The sequence below is a fragment of the Thunnus thynnus genome, chromosome 12, assembly GCF_963924715.1.
Source record: "Thunnus thynnus chromosome 12, fThuThy2.1, whole genome shotgun sequence".
NCBI lineage: Eukaryota > Metazoa > Chordata > Actinopteri > Scombriformes > Scombridae > Thunnus > Thunnus thynnus.
The window spans coordinates 18,220,847-18,240,923 of NC_089528.1; the positions used below are offsets into that span (position 1 = coordinate 18,220,847).

Sequence of the window (20,077 nt, forward strand, 5' to 3'; positions counted from 1 at the left end):
CAACTTTAAAAAGCGAATAAGCAATAATGCAAACCAACTTAGTCATCTGCCAAAGTTGTCCACAATGTTTCTCAAGAGATGAGATGCCTTTAAAGCTTTTTTTTGTTTTTATAGATACTCTACAGACAGAATCATAGGAATTATCTGAAGTTTAGCATCAAACAAGCTTTTGTTTGGAAGAAACTGAAGAAATCTGGTTTTGTGAATATGATGTTTGCCCAAAAGACAAAGCGATTGTATCAAGTTATCAACTTTACTGTTAGACAATTAAAAAATGAGACCATGCTCTCTGTAAAAGGGGCCTCACAGGATAATAAGACATAAAATAAATTAGAAAAGGACTCACACCCCTTTTTGCAAAAAGGAATATAACGGGGAAACAACTCGCGTTGAAACTCTCGGGGGTTAAATAATCGCGAGATCCACAACCTGCAGCCAGCTAAGATGTTAGCTCAGCTGGTTGTTTGTAACGACCCGTCCGCCTCGATTTTGCCGCAAAGCAAACGGAATCGGTACCGTATCGAAACGTAACTTATATCCGAGAAGCGTTGGAAGAGACAATGATGTAGTCGTCTCCTATTCGTTTTCATTCACCACTGTACGTCGATTTAGTGCGTGTGAGTTATTATGTTAAGCTTAATTTTGTGTTTTCAACACCGCACCCACCATGTTCATTTTTTATTGTGGGCTAGCTAACTAGCTAACATTTTGCTGGGAGCTAATGTTTTCATTGGAGCTGGGCAGCAGTTGTAACGTTTGAATACTAGAGAGCAACCAGTTATTAGGCTGCGCTTTTGTGTTCAATTGCTGAGCACCGTTAGCTAAATTTAACATCAAATTTGCGGATATTGCTTGCGCTGACTAGCCACATCTTCTGCTTGTAGCCTAGTAACGAGTTGGCCTGGTAACGTACGTGCGGTTCATCATGACAGGTGAGAAGATACGCACCATGCGAAAGGACCACAACAAACCTAACAAAAATGACGATATTATGGACACATACGATGAGACTTCAAACGGGACTATCCCTAACGGTACCAGTAACCATTTTAAATCGAATAAGGCTTTCCAGAAATCAGTCAAACCTTCGGTACTGCAGCAGCAACAGCAGCTCAACGAGAACAACATCAACGGCAATTCATCATCAGTTGGCACCATTGTCAATGATAACAACAAGAATCCAATCATCCTGACTAATGAGGAGTTGGAGTTCCCTGTTCATGAGTGCGTGTTCAAGGCAGATGTGAGGCGGCTCTCCTCTCTCATCAGGACCCATAGCATCTCTCAAAAAGATGTACACGGTCAGTACTCTACACTTACCTGAGTATATTTTTAAATGCATTACATACATCTGTGAAATATTGATATTAATATTATTTATATGCACTCTTTTCAGGGAACACACCTCTTCACCTAGCTGTGATGCTGGGCCACAAAGGTAAAGCTTAACAATGAAGTAATAATAATAATAATAATAATAATAATAATAATAATAATAATATCGCATTTACTTTGTATTGAACTTTTCATTCACAGTAAATCTCAAAGTGCTACAGTGTTAAAACATATAACATATAGACAACAACAACAGTTAAGGTGAGAAAGCCTTTCTGAATAAAAAGATTTTAAGCCTGTTTTAAAAGAGACCAGGGTCTGTGTTGCCCTCAGATGGTTGGGAAGGCTGTTCCACAAGTGTGGTGCGGAGCTTGGGACAGGGGGCCCAGAGGCTGCAACCAATGATTATTTTCATTATCAATTTAATCTCACGATTATTTTCTCAATTAATTGATTGGTTATGTGGTCCATAAAATGTCAAATTGTTGAAAAATGTTGCTCACTGTTTCTCAAAGCCCAAAGTGTCGTCCTCAAAAGTCTTATTTGGAAGTTCTTAAAAAATTAATTAAGACGATTGATCAGTTATCAAAATAGCTGGTGATGAATTTAATAGTTGGCAATCTCCTAAGTATTAAAATGTATTGAACTTTCTTTTCAATTTCAATAGTCTATTGTCATACACAAGATTAACCAAAACACACAGAAAGCTCCTCAGTCATTTAATCTACCAGTCTCTATTTGAATCCAGGAAATTGCACTAAATCTGCTGTGCTCTGTGACATCTGTCATAATGTGACTTTATTGAAGCAGGTTTCAGCATCCTCATTAAAGGCCCATTTTACAGCTCTGTCAGTTCCTTGTTTTTTTTTTTAGTTTTTTTTTTTAGAATAGCCTACATGCTCCTGCCTTACTCAGCATGTCTCATCTGACCTCTGCAAAATAGTTGGTTTTGCAGTGCAGAATAGTGCACTCACATCAACTTTATTTCTAGACCAAAATCACAACAAATCTGCCTCATAAGGCTTTACAAACTGTACAACATGCGTGGAAAAAAAACAACTCCTCTTCAGGATAGAAGTAGTAGTTGCTCAAAGTATTGTTGATGCTTAATGATCCTCAATGAATGATCTGAAAGTACTACAAAATATGCATAATGAGTGCTAAGTTTGTTATTATATGAAGATCAAAGTTAATACTGACATCTTGAAATTTACTATTAAGGAAAGTGGTGACGGTACATTGAATAGACAATAATATAGACTTAATTACGTTTGTGTCTATCATATTTTTTGTGTTTTTCCTTCAGAATGTGCCCTCCTACTTCTGGCCCATAATGCACCTGTAAAGATAAAGAACGCACAGGGATGGAGTCCTCTAGCAGAAGCCATCAGCTATGGAGACAGGCAAATGAGTAAGTTATGTGAACATTTCTCTCTCAGACTGCTGAACAGCTGTGTGTTACTGCCTGGGTTTTCATATTTGAATGTGTTTACGGTAGCTGCGCCCGTACACCCTCACATTTTAGATCGTGCACTGCCTGTTTAATGGTCCCATACGTTTATGACAGCTAGCATGATGTCAGCTTTAGTCACTATTTGTGGGTGAGTCACTCATTCTGACATCTTTAATGGATTTCCATATGAATGCTCATGTTGTAGCTGTGTTTATAAATGTCAGCATGATGATTACAGTGTGTTAAGCGTATTTTATTGGTTTGAATTGCTCTACATTTATTTGTGTTGTTGACTGAATCAAAAACAGATTTAAGGAGGAGAAAGGAAATCTAATTTTTATGTTATTCTCCAAGTTAATATAGTGGAGTATAAAACCTCTGGAGAGAATCTGGAGTTTCTGTCATGGGTGACCAAATCAGTTGAATTGGCCTCAGTTGGACTCCAGTCAAGCTACAGAGAATATCTCAATATGACACAAGAAAGAAACATTTTACTTGCATTTTTAACTGATAAATCCCAAACTATATCACATCAGTGTTATGGTTAATTATGTGTACAGCACTGACAAATTCTTATTTCTCTGCATTGGTCAAGTCAAGGGAGTGAAATGTTTTTAGTGTGCGAGTGACTGACTTTTTATGGGTCATTTCATTTTTTAAAGATTGCGACTGCAGTCCGAATGTCGGTCCAGTTAAAGAGCTAAAGGTGGGGATTTTCTCTGAGCGCTCGTCATCCAGATGGGTTGGAACGCAGCCTGAACGATGGCTTAGTGTTAGGAAGCCCGGAGCTTACAGCCTGGTCACTACCCTGCTTAATGATGCTGCTGCTTTTAGATCTGACATCCTGTGAAAAGAGTCAAATGACATGTGAAAGGCACCAGCTAATGGCTTTAGGATGAATTCACTGCTCTGTTCTTTTCTTGGCGCGGTGTTAATTTTGTATAGACCACTGAAGATAAAAGAAAAGATGAAGGCCAGGCTGAGAACCTCTATGCTGGTAAAGGAAGTGAACACTGAATAATTTACAGCTATTTCAGCTTTTGTGACTAAGCCGAACTGACTCATTTTTGTTGTCGCTAATAGGCCACATAGATAAGCTATCTGTGAATTGTCAGCATCCACTTCTTAAACAGCCTGAGAGGCATGTTTGGAGGCCCGGTAGGTTGAGAAATGACCCTCAACCTTGTTAGTATGCGTCCCGACTCTCTGCGCCTGCTGTGACAGGCTGGCTTGGGACTGGGACCAGGAGTTTCGCTTTGAGAAGGTCACATCACTCACAAGGTTGAAGGGGAGGCAGGGAGGAGGGGGCTGAGTACATTAACATTATCAGCAAGGACATGCAAAGAAAGTCAAATTCCAGTGATAAGGTTTATTTGGGTTTAGATCTTTGGTTAAATAAAATGCAGCTTTTAGCGAAAGGGACAAACGGAGAGAAACGTGTGCTTAATGTCAAACGCACGGGTTACGGTTTTTTCACGAGTCCCTGCAGTCGTGTCATCAGTCATCACCTCTCACTTTAACACATGTGCACATTGCGTCAGCAGCACTGGGTTGTCTCTGTGTGCAATGGTGAGTGCCCCGTCAGCACTTCACAGTCCAGTCCATTCTCAGTCCAGTACTTTCTCCTGGTCAAGATAACCAGGATGCATCTGAGATACAGTGTATTAATAGCAGCTATAAATCTAGCATGATTTAAGTGGTTGCTGGTCAGTTAATGTGTGAGAGAGAGAGCTGTACTCCATTGGACGGCGGGTTGTATCATCTGATCCAATCACTGCTGCGCTAATGCATGTAATATGAAATATGTTCCCTCTGTACAGGAATCAGTTGGAGCCAAATAGAAATACATTTTACTGTATATCTCCCAAACACTGGTGCAGTGTTGAACTCAATGTTAGATTTGTGGCTTTTAAGCTGAGGGTTTCTTGTGGACTTGCAAAAAATAGTATATGAAATATATGAATAACACTCAACCCTCCCTCAATATGATGCATCAGCCAACAGTGCAGGGAAATGATAATGATGAAAAATAAAAAATGTGATGGTGATAAAGTGGTCAACATTCATTTAAAATCACACACATCACATAAACAAACATTTTTGATAAGGATCCCTTTTAAATTTGGTTATTAAGGAATTATGACCAAGAAATTTTACAGTTGAAAACTAAACCTGTCAGTGTTCTGTGGTGAACAAACTAGGTAATGGTGGCAGCGTTTCTAAATTCAAAACACATTTTCGGCATCTCTGTACAGAAATTTTTTTTTTTAAGGTTGTCCGATAATCTAGTTCACCAAATTCTATTCTTGTTTGGAACGACCTTATGGTGATGTAAGAATTGAACCACATACTTAACGACAGTTGATGGGACATTTTCCAGATGTGAATGTGTGTAACTGAGTTTATTCTCTCTCATCCTCTTTTCCTCAGTCACAGCCATACTGCGGAAATTAAAGCAGCAATCCAGGGAGAGTGTGGAGGATAAGAGGCCAAAACTACTGAAAGCTCTCAGGGAGGTGAGAATCACACTTGCTTCCACAGATGCTGATGCCACACCGAACTTTTACTCCATTGTATCTTGTAAAATGTCCTTAGGCTTTGATTTGCATAATTCACTATTGGCTGCCCTTAAGTATGCGCAATAACTGCTGAAATGCATAATTTGAAATCTTCACTGTACTGTGCTTTTCTTCTGACCCGTACTATGTATGTTTGAAATGTTTGCATCTTTTCTGTATGTAGCTCGGTGACTTTTATCTGGAGCTGCATTGGGATTTTCAGAGCTGGGGTGAGTTTTCATACATGACATAAACAAAACATTGTTGTTTATCTTATTCTCACACATTATTGCAGTATGTTAGTTGTTTGAAATCATTTTCCTGATTTGTTGCTGGATGGTTCAACTGTTGCTTTACCTAAAGACTTAATTTAATGAAATCAGTGTCTTTCTTCTGTTGTCAATTCAAAACTTATAGTAGCTGAAGTCATTCACACCTTTTTCTGTATTGTAGTGCCTTTGTTGTCACGGATGCTGCCATCTGATGCTTGTAAAATCTACAAGCAGGGCATCAATATCAGGTAAGACATCAAATACTAGTTTCACAGAGTGTTGGAAGCAGCAAATGTCACAATATCCAGGTCGAGGACTTCTTTTAGACGTAAAAAGTAGGACAAAACAATCTCTCTTCGTCTCTCTCCTGATTTAGACTTGACACCACTCTCATAGACTTCACTGATATGAAATGTCAGCGCGGAGATCTTAGCTTCATTTTCAACGGCGATGCTACTCCCTCACAGTCCTTTGTGGTTCTGGACAACGAAGCAAAAGTGTACCAAAGAATACACCACGAGGTGAGGCGCTAGACGTCTGTTTCACATTGTGTCATCAGCTGTGAAATATAAAAAAAACATGACATAACCCTCATTGTTCTGCCTCAAGGAGTCAGAGATGGAGACAGAAGAAGAGGTGGATATTCTGATGAGCAGCGACGTCTACTCTGCAACTCTGTCTACAAAGTCCATCACTTTCTCCCGCAGTCAGATCGGCTGGCTCTTCAGAGAGGATAAAACAGTAAGTTTTAATTATGAAGAACGCAGAAAGTTGCAGTCTGACGTCTGAGTGATTAAAAACTTGCGGTGTGCAGAACTTGAACTTGACAACCACACTTAAAGCAGGTTAACTTCTGAAAATTCTATTTCTCCCAAAATATAAAGTGAATGAGGCCTGGTTGTTTAAAGCAGTGATTCCAGACCTTTTTTACTGTATTACTATTTAAAATAAACTCGCTCTCCCTCGTCTCATGTTGCATATGACAATGAGATGTGAGTAGTTGCACAAGTGATTTTCACCTCTCCTGAGTCCTGAAGAAAAAGTGTCCAGTAGAGCTGCTGTGTGTATGTCGCCTCTCTGTGTTCAGTGCTTTTATAAACTCCAGCAGAGATTTGACTCCTCATGGGGGGTGGTTGAGAGAATATTTAGCCTCCGGAAAAGTTGGTATTGTCCTTCCTTCAGGCTACTCCTCTCTACATTTTAAGGAATCAGCAGTGAGATTGGAAATCAGTTGGTAACTTGTGATGAAATCGTACCATCTGCTCGTTTTTTGTTTTGTTTTTTTTCTGTATAGGAGAGAGTTGGAAACTTCCTGGCTGACTTCTATGCAGTGAACGGTCTGGTGCTGGAGTCAAGAAAACGGCGAGAACACCTAAGTGAAGAAGACATCCTGAGGAACAAAGCCATCATGGAGAGCTTGAGTAAAGGAGGCAGCATCAGTGAACAAAACTTTGAGGTGAGCTGGAAGGAATTCAAAGTATAAAGGTGCTGTAATGACTGCGATTATGCCACTTACTGATATTTTCTCCTCCGCAGCCTGTGAGAAGGCAGTCCCTCACAGCTCCCGCCCCAAACACTATTTCTTGGGAAGAGTACATCACCGCAGAGCACGGAAAGTAAGCATCTTCGTCTTTTTCTACAATTTCATCAGTCTTTGTTATAATTAGACATTTATTCAGGGCAGTTACAAGAAATCCTTTATAAATTCTTAATCTGAAATCCATTTGAACCACCGAGGATCATAAAAAGCAACGTCTCGGTGTGTTTGTCTCTGTCTTCCCTCCTTCAGGCCACCTCATCTTGGGAGAGAGCTTGTGTGCAAGGAAAGCAAGAAGAACTTCAAAGCCACTGTAGCCATGAGCCAGGATTTCCCTCTAGGCATCGAGTCGTAAGTACATCCCTTCCTCCTTAGATCTATTTACAAAGCTCTCTGCACAGATTGATCTTGGGTGAATACGCTTGGATACACGTGGGATTTTTTTTTTAGAAGAAGGACGGTATATAGATGAAATGATTCATATCAGATAATTGGGCCAGGTAGACAGAAAGGCTTCACTTGATTGTGTGGGACAGCCAGCAATTAGACGATAACAATATCAGCTGCTCCTCCATGCAACAAAAAAATATATCTGTTTTCGATATTATTTAACCCAACAAGGACACCACGGTAGTTGGGGAAATAAATGTATTTCTCTGTCATTGCCTCAGCACATATGTCTTATCTCGTGTACTGGAAAACTTGCTGCATTTGTGTCAGGTTGAATTGTGTTGTGTCACTTATTCTCTAAGGCTGCTCCTTGATCTACTGTGTCCTGTGCACCTCATTTGTGCATTTCTTTGGCCAAATGAATCAATGTGAATGTTGATTTTTAGCCTTGCTTGTACAGGACGATATTAGAGCTGCAACGATTAGCCGATTAATCGATTAGAAGAGAGTCAGTGAGAATTTGTAGCTTTTCTCGGTCTTAAATTACTGTAACTTTAATATTTGTTTTAATTTAATTTAATATTTAACACATTTTAGGGCATTGCGTCGGGCTCCAGGATGTTGTGAGAAAAGAATAAATTATAGAAAAAAGATAAAAATATAAACAACAATAAAAGTTCAAGCCACACAAATGACAGGAAATAAAAAAGTAGAAGCATTTTTTACTTTGTGCAGCCAAGAATAGTATGAAAGTTTGTCTTAAGAAGTCCTGATCATGTAGAGAGAGGTTCATGATCTGTGTTACACTGAGTAGAAAAGGAGCTTTGATTCAAACAGGACGTGGTTTGTTTTGTGTTTATGATGTTACAGCGCAGTAAAATATTACGGGGACATAATGAAGTAAATTGCTTTATCTCCTCGACTGGATGAACCTTAATGGAGCAATAAAACCTCACCCTTTATTATAGCTAATGGGTTTTTTAATGTGATTTTGTGCTTATGTAATGTTAAAAAATGCTGTATTTACTACTCTTATAATGTTAAATTTCATTTCATTAATCACCAAAAAGGGGCCGATGCTACAATAGTAGAGAAATGATTTTGTAACAGATTATATATCGCCTGAAGAAAGATTTATTTTACGGCAGTATAGCCATGCCGATTAGTTTTAATTTTAGCCATTAGAGAATCTTTTAAGTGTTACTGTTTGATGTGATAGAAAATCAGTGTTTGTCTGAAGCCTGAGAACCAATATAACTGATATATCACAACACAAATGATTTATTTATTCCAATGATTCCCAACCTGGAGGTCTGGACCCCCGCAAGAAGTCACATGACAGATTTGATGGGGGGCCAGATGATGAACAAATAATAAATGTGATACAAAAGATATTTCTGCTACACAATTTTTTGTAACTTTTCATTAAATTATTGTTTTTCTACAGTGAAACACTGGACAGTTTTACTGTAAAACCTATTAAAATGAAACTCACAGACATACACAACCTGTGAAAAGGGCTCAGAAGTCGACATTGCTTCTCCTTAAAGGGTCACAAGCCAAAAAAACCAGTGAACCACTGATTTATTCCATAATTGTTCATACAGCTTTAGTCCCGTTCAGACTCACCTGTTTGCTCTTGTCGTCTGTACCTGACAGGAAATGTTGGCAAAGAAAAGAAACCAAACAATTTGCTTACTCACTCTCCTCTGCCTCCAGGTTACTAAATGTGTTGGAGGTCATCGCCCCGTTCAAGCATTTCAACAAACTCAGAGAATTTGTTCAGATGAAACTTCCGCCCGGGTTTCCAGTCAAACTCGGTACGTGTGTGTCGACCTACCACCGTTGGCGGGTGAGCTCGAAGTGGGAACGATCACAAAATAACCTTTTCTTCTGTTTTCTCCCTCACAGACATCCCCGTCTTCCCCACTATCACAGCAACTGTCACCTTTCAGGAATTCCGCTACGACGAATTTGAAGAGTCTATTTTCTTCATCCCCACTGAATACAAAGAAGATCCCAGCCGCTTCCCCGACCTCTGACCTGTAAACACAACCGACACACACAGGAAATGACCAGCGAATATGTTTAGGGAAACAAAAATGAGGAATTCTGTATTGTTTTATTCCTATAAATATATATTACCGGTTTAAAAAGAAAAAAAAAAAAGAAAAAAGGGAACTGGTCTTATCGATCAGTTATTGTTCATTTTGCTGACGGATCCAAAGCAAATCAATGCAAGTAGATGTTACAGAGCGCCATCTCACATATAGATGCGTATCGGCAGTCGTTTTTGTGAAATGAGTGATAGCTTTCATTGTACTCGCTGTTCGCCGACTGAGCAGTTAAATCTGTGCTGCTGTTTTCTCCTGTGAAAGCTGTCAAGACAACGCGGCCTGGACTCGTCATCGTCACTATTTTGATGACTATATCTACTCTCCCCTTATCTCCGAGGACTGACAACTGAATTCTCATTCTTGAAACTGCACTGACAGCGTCATCTGTAAATAATTCACCCTCTCATCTGTACTTCATAACAAAAACAATCACAAAAATATAGCTATATCCTCAAACTGAGCTTAATATTCATTTATAAATTATGTATTATATATATATATATCTATATATATATCTATACTCATGGAGTAACACTGTGTAGCAATACATTTCCAGTACTTAAGAATGTTTTTAACCAGCTGGGAGAAGGTTTAGCATAAAACACATTCTTAACAGTTCGATATTCAAGCCTTTTCCCCGGTTCAGGACGCAAGCTCCTGTATTTTCAGGTTAGCTCATGTTACCTCTCGGCCGTCTTCATGTTTGTCGTGATAGTATGAATTCTGTGCTCGGTGTGAGTGAATAATTGTACTGTATCAAGGATTGTCGTATGTACGTTTGTGTGTGGGAGAACCCAGATGGGATATCAGGGAAACTGTTCTTAGTTTAATACTGCACTGATATTAAGTATATTTAAGGCATGCTATGGCTGTGTTGGCCTATCGGATCACATGCATCTTTAAGCTATATTCTCTGAACATTTGTTACATTACCTGCAGACTTATTGGTATTTAGATTAAGGAAGAACTGAAAATTGTAACACTAACACTTTGAAACACCTTTATAGTGCTTATAAAATCTCTCCTTAATGGTTGTCTGCATATAATTTTCCTTTCTTTCTTTCTTTTTTTTTTGTTTTTTTTTTGTTTTTTACCAAGGAGAGTTAACTAAGCTGTGAAGTTGATATTGCTGGATATCCCAAAACTGTCCAGAGGAGAAATAATATGATACATTGATGAGTTGTCTCTGGCTTCAGCTAATATGTATTGCAACCATACCTACTTCACATCCCTTTAAATAAAGCACCAGCATCATGTTTCAATTGACTTTGTGTAAGTATAATTAAAAGACAGCGTTCTATACGAGGCCTCCGAAAGGGGTGATGATGTATATCGTAACATGAGCTGATAGAAATTTGTCAGCCATCAGATATTTAGCCGTGTGGTTTAATCGTGGTATCCATCCCACTGATATGCTTGAGTTTATTAGATTGGTGTGGGCAATGTTGCAAATCAGTGAGCAGGACTGTTAAATGGCTATATTGGATTTTTATGTGATTTATGTGTGTAATGAAGTACCTTTAATTGGCAGGTTGTTAAATCACTGGATTGTCCTAAAACTGGTCATTTTAATCATTAATAATGTCTAAATTGTTTTTCTAGAAAATACATCTTAATATAAACATACTGTGATATACATTTAAATACTGACAGGATTTTATGCATTTCATCCAACTGTACGTCCAAATGCCTGAGGTTGGATGATATAAATTTGTCTACCCATCAAAAATCAAATATTGTTTATCAGTGGAGTAAAGATTTAGAGCTTTCACTTTAGTCTAAAAATACTCCCTTACAAATAAAAGTCATGCATTCAAAATGATACACAAGTAAATGTAGGTAATATCAGATAAATGATCTGCAAGTATCAGAAGTACTCAGGATGCAGAATGATCCGTTATAGTGAAATGTATTTATGGGTTTTTATTGTTTAACCATGTGTAGAAGTTATTTTTATAAAATGAAGCTGTTTAACTTTATTATACACAGTTTGAATGTAATCAGAAGCAACAAGTCATATTTTATAAAGTATAAAAGTAGCACAAAAGAATACAAGTACCACAACACTGTACTGAAGTAAATGTACTTAGTTACATTCAACTTCTGCATATGTCCAGCATCCACTCATGCGGAAGCATAAATTCAAAGTCTTGCTTCTCCAAATAGGCTTTATTATATAAAAGAAATACTTGATAAAACAATCAACGCTTTCAAATAACAAGAAGCAAATGTAGTAACTGTGTTTCGATAAGGTGAAAGAGGTCTGAGCAACACATCACGATACTCAACATAAATGAAAAGATACAATATGTGAAGAAATGACAACACAAGCTCAAGAAAAGCAGAGCAAGCTTCCTTCCAGTTTCAACTGATTACATTTGTAGAGGCGAATGGAACGAAACGCCACAAACCAAGAGAAATACAATATATCATTAGGAAAACTCGAGGCAAAAATGACTTAACAATTCTGCAAGAGACGGCTCTTCTGTGCGGAAAAAAAACAAAACATTTCGAGCACACTTCACATTTCAGATTAACCCCCAGTGGGGGCAAAGTCGTAACAAGTTCACAACCAAAACTGAGAGATAATGTGGGACAAAGCGGGACGGCACACTCAGTCGCTGACATCCATGTCTTCTTCGTGGTGATCGTCACCGTTGACTTTAGCCTGCTTCACAGGCCGCGCTGTGCCGTTACCTTCTACAGACTGAGGGGACAGAGCGGAGTCGTCCGAATCCTTCCTGTCCTCCCTCTCCTTCTCGCTGTCGTAGCCTTGTTCCTCTTCATCGTAATCCCTGGTGATCTGCGGAAGGAAACCGATGGACATGACGTTTTAAAGCGCTGGTTTACATCAGACCAGCAGTATACTAGGACGTTAACTGTTTAAGATGCCAACCTTTACATCGCCTTTCTCTCCATCCAATTTCCTCTCCCGCTCTCGGTCTTTGTCTTTACTTCTCCTTTTCTTGCTGATGGAGCGCTCACGTTCGTCTCGACCGCGCTCCTTATCACTCCTGCGGTCCCGGTCCCTTTCCTTGTCCCTTTTCTTCTCCTTCTTGTGCCTGAACAGGGTGGAGAGAAAAGGTCAGGTTTGTCATAAAATATCCAAAAAAGGAGCTTCCCTGGATGTGCCTACAAATGAAATTTAATTATTGTTTTAAAAAGGTTCACTTCTTCAGGATTTTAAAATAGGCATTAGCTACAAATACTTCACATCAGCACACTAGTACTTGGTGTTCACCTGAATAATAAGCTGACCTGAGCTGACAATGCAAATATAATAAAGGACAGAGCAGACTATCTGCTGAGGTGACTCAGGTCTTTTGGAGTTTCAGGGAGCACTCCTGAGGACTTTTTTTTTTTTTAAACTCTAGACTTAACAGACTGGTTAAGAAGGCCAGCTCTGTCCTCGGATGCCCCATCGATCCAGTGGAGGTGGTGGGAGAAAGGAGAGCGATGGCTAAGCGATCATCTCTGATGGAGAACATGTCCCACCTCGTGCATCTGACAACACTGGGCAGCTCCTTCAGTGACAGGCTGCTTCACCCGCGGTGTGTGAAGGACACTGCAGGTCCTTCTTTCATGCTGCTGTCAGACTTTACTATCAGCACTGCTCCCAGGAGACCACACACACACACCAAAACTGACAAATTCACTCACAGGCAATATCAATGTATACTTAACTCAGCTGTTGAGTCTGTTATTTATTATATCTTGCTTTTTTTTACTGATGCTTCTTGCCCTTTTAGCTGTTTGTTGCTGTAACACTGGACATTTCCCCGCTGTGGGATTAATAAAGGATTATCTTATCTTATCTTATCTAACCTTCGAGGAGATGGAGACCTGGAAATTCTCCTTTTTGGTGACTTCTTAGGAGATCGGCTGCTGCTGCGACTTCTCCTGCGTCTCCTGTGTGGCACAACAGGAAACAAAATGAGAAGTTAATACTCTCACTTGAAAAACAAAGAACTCTGGGAAGTGACAGTATAAAAGTTTGTGCATCCGTTTGACTAAATTCCACCTAAGCACATGAAGACCCCGACTCTACTGACCGGCTCACGCTGCGTGACCTCCTGGTGGTGCTGTAGCTTTTAGGTGGCGTTTTGGATCTTCTTCTCCCCGAGTCGTCTTTCTTTCTATCTCTGTGAATAAATCGAATGTTTTAAATTCAGACAGGCTCCGTCCTCAACTGTTAATCCATCAAAGCGGGCTCAAAATCTGGCTTTTACAGTTAACTCACCTGGATCTGCTCCTAGATCGTCTGTTTCGTTCTCTGGAGTGGCTCCGTCTCCTGCGTGGGCTTTTGGAGCGCCTCCTGCTTCTCGAGGTTGATCGTCGCCTTGATTTGCTCCTGGTTCGCCTGCAACCAAACATTCACAGACTATTTAAACTTTATTCTCAACATACAAAATGCTTGTCCATTTCAAAAGTTCATAAACAGCAGTTATCACCTGTGTCTTGAACGCGATCTGGACCTCCTTCTTCTGGATCTGGACCGGGAGCGCTTCTTTTTACTCTCCTTATCTGCAGGACAGCAAAAGCAGATTAGTATTTTTAAAAGCTGCAGTATTACATGATCAACCAGAGCAAAGGACACAGAAAAATAAAGTGATTTTAATTATCAATACTCAACACCACAATAAGGAGAAAACATCCTCTAAACTTTTGTGCACTCACTTCCTGGTTCAATAGCAGCAGAAATGAGCGACTGAGCCTCTCGGACTCTCTTCATGGCCTCTTCGATTTCTTTATTAGATGAGTCAGCCTTCAGGCCTGGATTCAGGTTTAAGCCTGCAGCCAAGGGATTCAGTCTAGACAAAGGAATATTAATTAGATGATTCTTCATTACAACAAACAAACTAACAAATTTATTTCTTTCCCTGGTGTTAAACCTCCTTTCAGGTATAATTTTCAGGGGACAAATGAGCTTCTTTATGCTGACTTACTTTGGATCTGTCATGAGCTTCAACAGTTGGTCGGCAGCCTGTAAACAGACAAAGAAAGGTAAAGGTTTGTCTAATCAAATATACTGCATATTCAACTTAACATGGTTTAACGTTATTCATTATCAGTCAAGAAGACCTCTCACCTGGGGATTCATATTGGGTCCTGGGAATCCAAATGCAGCCATTGCATCCATGTTTGGACCACCGAAGGGGTTCGCTCCAATCTGAAATAAAAATTAAAAACACACACACACACAGTATTTAAAGGTACTTTTGTTATGTCAGTCTATTGTTGAGACCTTGACAAGTGTTCATGTACTGAAATTAGAGTTAGTATCATTATCTCCACATTTTGACAGATGTGGCCATTATTCATGTTTCAGTTGCAAATCATCACACAAAAGACATCGCCTACAGACTGTCAATTTTCAAATTTGAAAACTGCCACTTTATTTACTATTGACCTTCATTTCCCCCCGCCTACTGACATTCTCACTTTGGACCTCTAAAAAGGAAAAGACAAAAACTAAACAAGAAAAATGGATCTTGTGGTAAAACTGTTTTGTCAGCTTCTGTTTCCAAGGTCAAAAAATGAACTTTGAAACTCAACTTTTAAGCCAACATGGATGAAAAGGCCTTTAAGTGTTTAGGAAACTACTACAACTACAATTCCTGTGACAACTGGGCAAACTCCTGCTGCTGGTGAAGCTCATATTATACTATCGAAAGCTCCAGAACGTGACACACTATTGTGTTGTAATAACATTTTTACATTTTATGCAATGTGACAACAGCAAATTTTGGTGCTTGACCTCACAAAATTACTATCTGACAGTATATTTTCCCATGGTTAGAGAACTGGTACCAAACAGTGAGTTTGAATTCTTACAGGTGGATTGGGGATGGGGTTGGGCGTTGGAAGAAGTCCTCCTCCTGGCAGAATTCCTGCAACAGCATTTGCTGGCGCCAACAGTGACAAAGCTTTAGCCTCATCTGGAATAGAGCCTACAGGGAAATAAAAACAAGCATTAGGAGAGAACAACATCCCCTCACGCATCAACTATAGAGAAGACATTTTTGAAAAAAAAGACAAAAAAAGTCTTCACACTGCATTTCTTCAAATTAGGTTCAAAATGGTTACCTTATAGATCTGAGAAGACTTCCCTTAATTCAACATAATCATTTGCAGTGACATAACTATTGCTGGAATAAATCACACTACTCCAATGAACACTGCCAAGAATATATCACCTGAACGTGTTTTTTAAGTCATGAACCAAACGTTAGCAAGCACAGCTGCTTCTCCAGTTGGGTGTGCCCTCAATTTTCATATAGACGTTTACTGAAACAAGCGACTCACGTTGGCGGCTTCGCTACTAAAAGCACACAGAGAAAAATCGAGATACACACAACAAAGAGAAATTTAGGGATTTGGCAAGAACACTATACAAGCCATCAGTGTCTACTTACCAAAAACACATATCAGAGGATATAGATATACTAAATGACAAGAGCAGAATTCAGGGTAGGTAGCGTGTCTGCTGTACATCATTATTCTAGTATCCTTACCTGTCACTGCATCAATTAACCAAACCTAGACAGAGGATGACTGGTTTGATTAATTTGTGCTACCACAGTCAAATAAAAAAAAAGTATCTTTATGTGCAAAATTCCTCTGATTTCATTTGTAAAAAATGGGCCCAAATAAACAATTAAACACCTCATAATCATCTCATAGAAAATCCACTCCCAAAACAACTTTCACAAAGAGACATAACCAAAATTTGGACACACAACAATGACAACATGTAAATAAAAGAGCACACTGGAGAGAGAAATTGCTGCAGGAGACAAAACTGTTGGATGGTATTTTCAGCAGGGCCTGGTATACAGGACTGGCTGAGCCAGGAAAAAGAACTGTAAAACACAACAACAAAAGAAGACCACTGTTAAAAAGAATATTGTACCAACATTGTGTCATGTCGGGTGGGCATCTTAGACAACTTAAGACGAGATGTAGTACGACTATCATACAAGATAACCAATCATTGACTCAGGTTCCCCTTGTAATCCCCAAATTATTATTAATTAGTCAACCAAAAACACCCACTCTTTTTTTTTATAGCCTTTGGCCACCAGCCCAAAATAACTTACTGCCTTTCAATTTTATTTCATAGTGTTTATTATTTCATTTGTCTGGATATTCACATGTGTATTCACAGAGTGGCTAAAAGATGTGTTTTTGAACAAATATGGAAGTCTGAGACTAAGCTATATCAGGCTTTGGCTACATAGACAAAACTTGTTAGATTAAGTTAATGTTAGTTTTGTTTCTTTCATGGTATTTGTTGACATTAAAGATATATGAATATAATATTGACAGCCTTATCCTTTGAGAAACAATACTTAAGCCATCGAGCGAATGGCTAAGCAGTGTTTAATGGTGCAGAGTGAGCACTCTTTCAGGTTATGCCCCCAATATCTGACCGTCTCAACTAAACCACCTAGGAAAGATCAAATTAGGCAGAAGAAAAGAGCAAAGAGAAGGCAGAGAAAGAACAGAGGACACAAAAAGAGAGAGGGGTGGGGCTTGAATGCTTCCTGGCCTTTGCATATGTCTACAATCCCCTGTTGGCAGGCAGAGGACCACTTTCAGCCATCAACGAGGGGGCTGCTTTTGCCTTCTTCACTACAAAAACCACACACACACACACACATACACACACACAAATAACAGAGAGAAGTTTAACAGAGGATAGTCCAATATGGGGGAGAAAATAAAATGCATATGGTTAAAGTGTTTACACAACTTCACTTCTCAACTTTGAGGTGTCTGCGGCGCCCACAGCTTGGAAATGTTCAACTCCTAGTCTGTGCAGCAGATTTTGGTATACTGCGCTTTCTAAATATAAAGCAAATTGTTGTAGGCAGAAACATAAAGCCAGATATGTATTTTTCCAAAGAAATGAAATCCAATATATCAGGAGAATTGCACTGTAGACGTGGGATACGTTACCACAGTATACCAAAAATCTGACATCAGAGGTCTGCTTTCCACACTTCTTCCATGAGATATGGACGATGGGAGGGAGTGTCATTTACATGTCATTCACAAATAATCTAAATCAGCGTACTGACTTGCTCAATGCACAAATGGGAAGATGAAATCTTTTTTTTATTTTTTTTTTACTCTTTTACATTGTCTCTATTCAAGAGTCATGCCACTCAATCGACAAGGACCACTCATACATGGGAATCATCATGAGACAAACCTTCAGCAAACGGGACCACGATCAAAGCTCTGTCAACAAACACGGTGTTTGTCAGATGTTGAGACACTCCGACAGACTCTGGCTCCTGGAACTTCACAAAGCACACCCGTGACGTCACTGGCATAGGAGAATCACTGAGGAAATAAAAATATGTTGCATTAAATAACATGTAAGATCTGGAAAAAAGCCTCTTTGTTTTATTGTGTCTCATGTCACTCTAATATGGTCAAATTATGGGTTAGTTATGACAATTATTAGTCACAATTATGACAGTTTTTGACTCGGGCTGCAACTATTTCATTATTGAGTAATCTGTTTATTTTCTCCATTTATTAAATAATAATGATTATTCTATAAAAAAAAGTCTGTCCCAGAGTTCAAGAGGATTTAAAATTGTTTGTTTTGTTTGACCAACAGAAAAAACATTAACAATAACATAAAACTTATCATTTTATAACTACTTGCGATTTATTCTGACATAATTTCTTCCCGACTGCAGCTGGTTTCATCAACAAGGCCCGGGACTCCCACTGACAGGGACTCTATCCCCCCATAGACACTACACGTTATACTAATGTAAAAATGTCATCATCTGCATATGCGTGTTATATTAACACAACTATTCGTAATTTTACATTTGCACATTACATGTACAATTTATACTGTTTTATACTCTGAAATTTTACACATTCATATTTTTACTATATTTACAATATTTCACATTTTAATTGTATATTTTTTTATATCGTCATAGCACCTATCTTTTGTAGTAGTGGTATTTTTCTCTTACTTTGTATAGGTACCTGTGTTTTCTCTTACCTCCTATTTTATGCAACTCAACACCAAGGCAGATTCCTTGTATGAGTAAACAAGGGCTGGGCAATATATCACTATTATATGGATATCTTGATATAAGACTAGATATCGTCTTATATTTTGGATATCGTAATATCATGATATGGCATAAGTGTTGTCTTTTCCTGGTTTTAAAGGCTCTGTTACAGTAAAGTGACGTAATTTTCTGAACTTACCAGACTGTTTTAGCTGTTTTATTTGCCTTTACCCACTCAGTCATATAATCCACATTACTGATGATTATTTATCAAAAATTTCATTGTGTAAATATTTTGTGAAAGCACCAATAGTTATCCCTACAATGTTCTTGCAATATTGATATTGAGGTATTTGGTCAAAAATATTGTGATATTTGATTTTGATGATATCACCCAGCCCTAGTGTAAACTTACTTGGAAATAAAGCTGTTTCTGATTATGATTATGAAGTATTGGAAAATAATAAAAAGTTTGACTTATCTCATAATTTAGACTTAGAAAGTAAACATTTTGACTCTAGCTATGTCATATTATACTGACTCACCATGAATATTTTTTATATATTTTTTTTTTTTTAATTTTTCTGTCAGAAATGAACTTCCATACTATCATTATGCTGTAGAGAGGAAAATATTTTATTTCACCATTGTGAATATTTAACTTAAATACTGGGTTAACATCACAAAAGAGACGACTATTGTATTCATTACTTTACTTATGCCACATGAAATTTCAATGACTCCTCGTTACTACACGTATTGAACTTTTATAATCATTTAGACACAACCAAGAAGCCATTATTACAATGAAAACAACACAGCTGAACAGCTTCTTTAGTATATTGGGTTAGTGTTAGCTACAATCCTGGTTAGCATGTCAGGCCTACGTTTCCGTCAAGCTACACTGTTTAACAAACTATACAGCTGGTTTGTGAGTGCTTTATTACTAGCGTTAACTAGTAAATCACCACTTAGTTTACTCACTCTGGTGGAAATAACTTCAGTTCGTCGATGGTTCCCAGAAAACCGAACAGTGTCCTCATCTGTTCCGATGTTGTGCTCGGCGACACATTTGTCACCTGGACTACCTTCGTAGTGTAACTCATTTTTTACGACTAAAACAGCACAAACAATAACACTAAGGTTAACCACTTAGCTTTAATTACAGTAAAGCTTGTCCGCTGGTTTTAAAATGAGTCTGTCAGCCGATAATTAGCTAGCAAGCTGTTAGCTTTCGACTACAACAACAGACTAGCTATAATTATCAAACGAAGTGCGCATGCGCAGACTTGAACTCGCTGTTGTGAAAATTAAGTTCACACACATAAAACCATCTCAATCTATATGGGTTGTATGTTGATTATA

General features: G+C 38.6%; 2 protein-coding genes across 3 annotated transcripts; one reads left to right on the forward strand and one right to left on the reverse strand.

Annotated features, from left to right (window-relative positions):
• Positions 1–327: 327 nt before the first annotated feature.
• Positions 328–10,924, forward strand: LOC137194281 (ankyrin repeat domain-containing protein 13C-like). The gene is made up of 13 exons (XM_067606031.1): positions 328–1,301; positions 1,397–1,438; positions 2,642–2,746; positions 5,219–5,304; positions 5,531–5,576; positions 5,800–5,866; positions 5,995–6,139; positions 6,228–6,359; positions 6,913–7,074; positions 7,155–7,234; positions 7,408–7,506; positions 9,265–9,365; positions 9,457–10,924. The coding sequence occupies exons 1-13, from the start codon at positions 926–928 to the stop codon at positions 9,585–9,587; spliced, it is 1,572 nt and encodes a 523-aa protein (XP_067462132.1). The 5' UTR covers positions 328–925; the 3' UTR covers positions 9,588–10,924.
• An 892-nt stretch (positions 10,925–11,816) lies between these two features.
• On the reverse strand, positions 11,817–20,018 carry LOC137194282 (serine/arginine-rich splicing factor 11-like). 2 transcript variants are annotated; one of them, XM_067606032.1, is made up of 12 exons: positions 19,697–20,018; positions 17,881–18,014; positions 15,498–15,613; positions 14,752–14,832; positions 14,609–14,646; positions 14,340–14,473; positions 14,114–14,186; positions 13,903–14,022; positions 13,715–13,804; positions 13,488–13,571; positions 12,559–12,724; positions 11,817–12,465 (listed from the first exon to the last, which is right to left on the reverse strand). In XM_067606032.1, the coding sequence occupies exons 1-12, from the start codon at positions 19,816–19,818 to the stop codon at positions 12,277–12,279; spliced, it is 1,347 nt and encodes a 448-aa protein (XP_067462133.1). In that variant the 5' UTR covers positions 19,819–20,018; the 3' UTR covers positions 11,817–12,276. The 2 variants fall into 2 exon arrangements, with proteins under 2 accessions (XP_067462133.1, XP_067462134.1); XM_067606033.1 differs by lacking the exons at positions 17,881–18,014; positions 19,697–20,018 and adding an exon at positions 15,860–17,856.
• Positions 20,019–20,077: the final 59 nt, after the last annotated feature.

Coding starts and splice junctions, on each gene's coding strand:
- LOC137194281 (XM_067606031.1), top strand. CDS start 926: ATGACAGGTGAGAAGATACGCACCATGCGAAAGGACCACAACAAACCT. Junction 5,305..5,530: donor TACTGAAAGCTCTCAGGGAG/GTGAGAATCACA, acceptor TTCTGTATGTAG/CTCGGTGACTTTTATCTGGA. Junction 5,867..5,994: donor AAGCAGGGCATCAATATCAG/GTAAGACATCAA, acceptor CTCCTGATTTAG/ACTTGACACCACTCTCATAG.
- LOC137194282 (XM_067606032.1), bottom strand. CDS start 19,818: ATGAGTTACACTACGAAGGTAGTCCAGGTGACAAATGTGTCGCCGAGC. Junction 14,187..14,339: donor TGCTGCTATTGAACCAGGAA/GTGAGTGCACAA, acceptor GCTGTCCTGCAG/ATAAGGAGAGTAAAAAGAAG. Junction 13,572..13,714: donor AGGTCACGCAGCGTGAGCCG/GTCAGTAGAGTC, acceptor TGTGCCACACAG/GAGACGCAGGAGAAGTCGCA.